Source organism: Penaeus vannamei, chromosome 37 (assembly GCF_042767895.1).
Source record: "Penaeus vannamei isolate JL-2024 chromosome 37, ASM4276789v1, whole genome shotgun sequence".
Taxonomy (NCBI): domain Eukaryota; kingdom Metazoa; phylum Arthropoda; class Malacostraca; order Decapoda; family Penaeidae; genus Penaeus; species Penaeus vannamei.
In genome coordinates this window covers 3,236,500-3,241,499 of record NC_091585.1, presented here as the reverse complement: position 1 = coordinate 3,241,499, position 5,000 = coordinate 3,236,500, and the positions used below count along the sequence as shown (strand labels likewise).

At 48.6% G+C, this 5,000-nt stretch overlaps 1 protein-coding gene across 2 annotated transcripts in view; it reads left to right on the top strand.

The window, feature by feature from the left end:
• LOC113813258 (lachesin-like) overlaps window positions 1-5,000 on the top strand; it is a 60,646-nt gene that overhangs the window by 42,870 nt on the left and 12,776 nt on the right. For both annotated transcript variants that reach the window (XM_070115266.1, XM_070115265.1), the window contains one exon: window positions 3,897-4,095. In XM_070115266.1, coding sequence (XP_069971367.1) covers window positions 3,897-4,095 — 199 coding nt within the window. The remainder of the gene's footprint in view (window positions 1-3,896; window positions 4,096-5,000) is intronic.

Below are 5,000 nucleotides of genomic sequence, written 5' to 3'. Positions count from 1 at the left end.
GCCTTCCTTTTTATCTCCTTGTTTCTATTCTCTCCTCCTATGCCCTTCCTGTTATCGATTCTGCCACTCATGTAGAATGTATATATATATATGTAAATATATATATATATATATATATATATATATATATATATATATATATATATATATATATATATATATATATATATATATATATATATATATATATATATGTATGTATGTATGTATGTATGTATGTATGTATGTATGTATGTATGTATATATACAAACATATATTTATATATATGTATATATATATATATATATATATATATATATATATATATATATATATATATATATATATATATATATATATATATATATATATATATATACTCATTTATTTATATCTATAAACATAGCTATATCTATTTATGTATGTGTCTTTGTGTGTATTTTTTTTGTGTATGTTTGTGTGTGTTTCCTCACTCCCAGTTTACATTCTTTCTATCCATTCACTCTTCCTTCTCTATCCTCCTCACGCGGTATCTCTATCCTCCTTACTTCTTCCCTCTCTCCCTCTCTCCCACCCTTCCCCCATCCTCCCCTCTTTCTCCCATCCCACCATAATCATCATCTTTCCTTTCTATGCACACTGCCAAGCCGAGCAACAACAACAACAGCTAGAATTGGGGAAAAAGAACGATGATAGATAGATGGATCAATAGATAATGGGAAGATGCAAGCTATCTCTTCCACACTATCCTTTACTCTGTTTATTGTTAGATTATATTCTCTATTTTTCATTTTCTCATTTCTTCTCCTTTTCTTCATTATCAATCACCCCTTTTATTCAATTTCCCCTTCCTCTCTTTTTTCCCCTCCTTCCTCATTGCATATCTGTCCTTTTCTCCCTCTCCCACCTCTATCCATCCCTTTCTTATCCATCTTCCCCCGTCTTTTCATCCAACTCTATCTCCCATTTTTTATACTCCCTCTCTCCCCTCTTTTTATCCAACCTATCTCCCCTTTCTTGGTTATCCATCTGCCTTTTTTTTTTTATCCAGCTTCCTTCTCCTTTTTATCCAACCTCTATCCATCCTTTTTTATCCACTCTTCCCCCTTTTTTATCTAACTTCTCTCTCTCTTCTTTATCGTATTCTCCCTCTCCATTTTAATCCAGCTTTCTCCCTCCCTCTCTTCCTGGTTACTCATCCTTTCTTCTTCAAATTTTTTATCCAAACCTCTCTCCTACCTCCCTTTTTATTAACCTTTTCTCTCCTCCCATTTTTGTCCTAACCTCTCCACTTCTTTTTAAAAATCCAACCTCTCTCTCCTCCCTCCCCCTTTTTATCCAACTCCTCTTCCCCCCCCCTTTTTATTCATCCTCTCTCCATCTTCTGTTTATCCATCATCTTCCCTTCGCTCTTTTAGCAGCCCGTGTTCCATCATTTCACTTAATTCTTGTTAATTTTCTATACTCCTCCTCCTCCTTACACATCCTCAACCCCCATCCTTCTTCTTCTCCTTCTCCCCCTTCTCCCCCCCCCTTTGCTACTCCTCCCTACTCATCCTCCCCATCTCCCTTACCTCTCCCCCCCCCTTGCTACTCCTCCTACTCATCTCCCCTCCCCCTTCTCCCCTATCCCCCTTGTTGTCTCCTCCTACCCATCACCCCTCCCCGCTTCTCCCTCCCCTCCTCCCCTGTTACTCCTCCTCACCCATCTCCTCTCCCCCTTCTCCCTCATCCCCCCTTGCTACTCCTCCCTACTCATCACCCCACCCCCTCCCCTCCCCCACCCTCCTGCTACTCCGCCTACCCATCTCCCCCTCCCCCCTTCTCCCCTACCCCTACCCCCTGTTACTCCTCCTACCTATCCCCCCTTCCCCCTTCTCCCTACCCACCTCCTTGCCTACTCCTCCTACTCATATCTCCCTCTCTCTCTCCCTTCTTCTCCCCCTCTCCCCCCACCCTCCTTGCTGCTCCTTCCTACCCATCCCCCCTCTCTCTTCCCCTCTCCACCCCTTCCCCTCTCCACTCCTTCTTCACCTTCCTTTAACCGCTACATACCTCTCCCATCCTATCCACTTTCACCTGCAAAATCCACCCTTTATCATTTTTCCTTCCACCTCCTCAAACTTTCTTCCTCCTCCTTCTTTCTTCCTCCTTCCCCTATCTCCCTCCTCCTCCTTTCTCCCTCCTCCTTCTTTCTTCCTCCTTCCCCTTTCTCCCTCCTCCTCCTTTCTCCCTCCTCCTTCTTTCTTCCTCCTCCTTCTTTCTTCCTCCTCTCCTTTCTCTCCCTCCTTCCTCCTTCCTCCCTTCCTTTCCTCCTCCTCCTCCTTCTCTCCCTCCCTCCCCCTTTCTTCCTCCTCCTCCCCCTTCCTCCCTCCTCCTCCTCCTCTCTTCTTTCTTCATCTTTCCCTCCTTCCTTCCCTCCTCTCCCTTTCTCCCTTCTCCTCCTTCCTCCCTCTTTCCCCTTCCTCCCTCCTCTCCTTTCTCCTAACCCTCTCTCCCTCCTCTCCCTTCCTCCCTCCTTCCCATTTTTCCCTCTTCTTTTCTTCCTCCCTCTTCCCCCTTTCTCCCTCCTCATCCTTCTCTCCTCATTCCCTTCCTCTCAGCTCTTTCTTCCTCCTCTCTTCCTTCCTTCCTCCTTCCCTCTCTTCTTCTCCTCCTCTCCTTTTCTTCCTCCTTCCCCTGATTCCTCCCTCCCCCTCCCTTCCTCCCTCCTCCCTCTTTCTCTTCCTCCTCCTCCTTCCCCTTTCTCCCTCCTCTCCCTCCTCCTTCACCGTCTCTATTTCTCTTTCTCCTCAATCCCACTCTTTACTCTCTCCTCCCTTTCTCTCAACTCCTCCTCCCACCTCTCCTCCCTGTCCTACTAACTTTCCTTCCTCCTCTCCGTGTCTCTCTTCCTCTTTCTTCTTCGCCTCCCATCACCCCGACGCCCCTCCTCGCTCTCCTCCTTCCCTACGCCCATCCCTGCTCTAGCCTCCTCTTTTTCTCTCTCTAATTCCGCCCACAACCCTTCTACTTAACCTCCATTTCCCTCTTTTACCTCCGCCCATTTGTGTCTGAGCTCCACTTCCCGCCCATCTCCAACCACCCTATCTAACCTCCGCTCTTTCTCTCTCCCTCTCACCTCCGCCCAGCACCGCCCTCCTCTCTTCTACATCACCGCCCACCCACAACCCCCGCCCACCCCCGCCCACCGCCAGCCCGCCCACCGCTAGTCCGCCCATTCTAACCCGAGCTCTCTCCTCTACACCCCCGCCCACCACCGCCCTCCTCTGTCCCTCTGCAACCCCCGCCCACCAATTCCTGCCCTCCTTTCCTCTGCACCCCCGCCCTCCTTTCCTCTACACCCCTGCCCACCCCCGCCCTCCTTTCCTCTGCACCCCCGCCCACTGCCAACTCATCCATCCTACTTCCACTCTCTTTTCTCCTTCCGCCCATCCTCTTCTGCATCTACGCCCACCACCCCACTCTCCTCTGGACACCTTGAGACCTTGAAAATTTCCACCCTCTTCTCCACCCCCCCCCCCCCTGCATCCACCTCCAAACACCACCCTCTCGCCCACCGCCTAGCCCGCCCATTCTTACCTGCGCTGTCTTCTCTCTCTCCCGCCCACCCCATCCTCCTTCCTTCTTGACACCTCCCCCCCCCCCACCTCCAGCCCGCCCTATTCTAAATCCTGCGCTCTCTCTCTCTCTCTCTCTCCCTCCACCCACCCCATCCTCCCCTCTTCTTGACACCCTCCACTCCCCGCCCACCCCACCCTCCCCTCCCTTCTTGACACTCCCCCTCCATCCCCCCGCCCACCCCACCACCACCCTCCCACCCACCACCAACCCGCCCACCACCAACCCGCCCATTTCTAACCTGCGCGCTCTCATCTCCTCTCTCTCTCTCTCTCTCGCCTCCACCCCCCTGCAGATCGGCTTCCTGGAGGTCACGGTGCCCCCGGAGATCACCGACGAAGGCACCTCCTCCGACGAGATGGCACCCGAGGGCTCGAACATCCACCTCCGCTGTCGGGCCCGAGGTTACCCGAAGCCGGTGATCACGTGGTCGCGCGAGGACCAAAAGCCGATCGTTCTCCGGACCAACGACCCGGCCAATCCGAAGAGGAAAGGTGGGGGGATCGGCGCGCCTTCTCTTGTTGCTGTTTCTGTTTTATTGATTGATTGATTGATTGATTGATTATTATCATTATTATTATCATTACTTTTTTTTTTTTTTTTTTTTTTTTTTTTTAGATTCTCGTACTCTTTTTTTTTTTTATTATTCTCTGTCTCTCTCTTTCAGTCTCTCTTACTCTCTCTCTCTCTCTCACTATTCTCTCTCTCTCTTTCTTACTCTCTCTTTTGGTCTCTCTCTCTCTCTCTCTCTCTCTCTCTCTCTCTCTCTCTCTCTCTCTCTCTCTCTCTCTCTCTCTCTCTCTCTCTCTCTCTTTCTTAATCTCTCTTCTGGTCTCTCCCTCTCTCTCTCATTCTTAGTCTCTCTTTTGGTCTCTCTTTCTCTCTCTCTTTCTTACTCTCTCTTCTGGTCTCTCTCTCTCTCTCTCTCTCACTCTCTCTCTCGCTCTCTCTCTTTCTCTCGCTCTCTCTCTTTCTCTCGCTCTCTCTCTCTCTCTCTCTCTCTCTCTCTCTCTCTCTCTCTCTCTCTCTCTCTCTCTCTCTCTTTCTAATCTCTCTTTCCTTCCTCTCTCTCTCATTCTTAGTCTCTCTTTTCTCTCTTCTCTCTCTTCTCTTTCACCCTTCTCTTCTCTCTCTTCCCTCTCTCTTTCTCTCGCTCTCTCTCTCTCTTTTTTTTTTCTCTCTCTCTATCTATCTTTCTATCTATCTCCCCTACTATCTATCTATCTATCTCTCTCTCTTTCTCTTTCCCTATTAATTTCTTTTGTCTTGTGGGGATGAGGGCTATAAAATGAGAAGAGGAAAGGTATTTTTCTCTTTTTTATTGTAAAAAAGGAAGAGGGAAGGTAGGGTGGTCTCTAACTCTTTTTTTTCTCTCTCTTTTCCTCTCTCTCTATCTCTC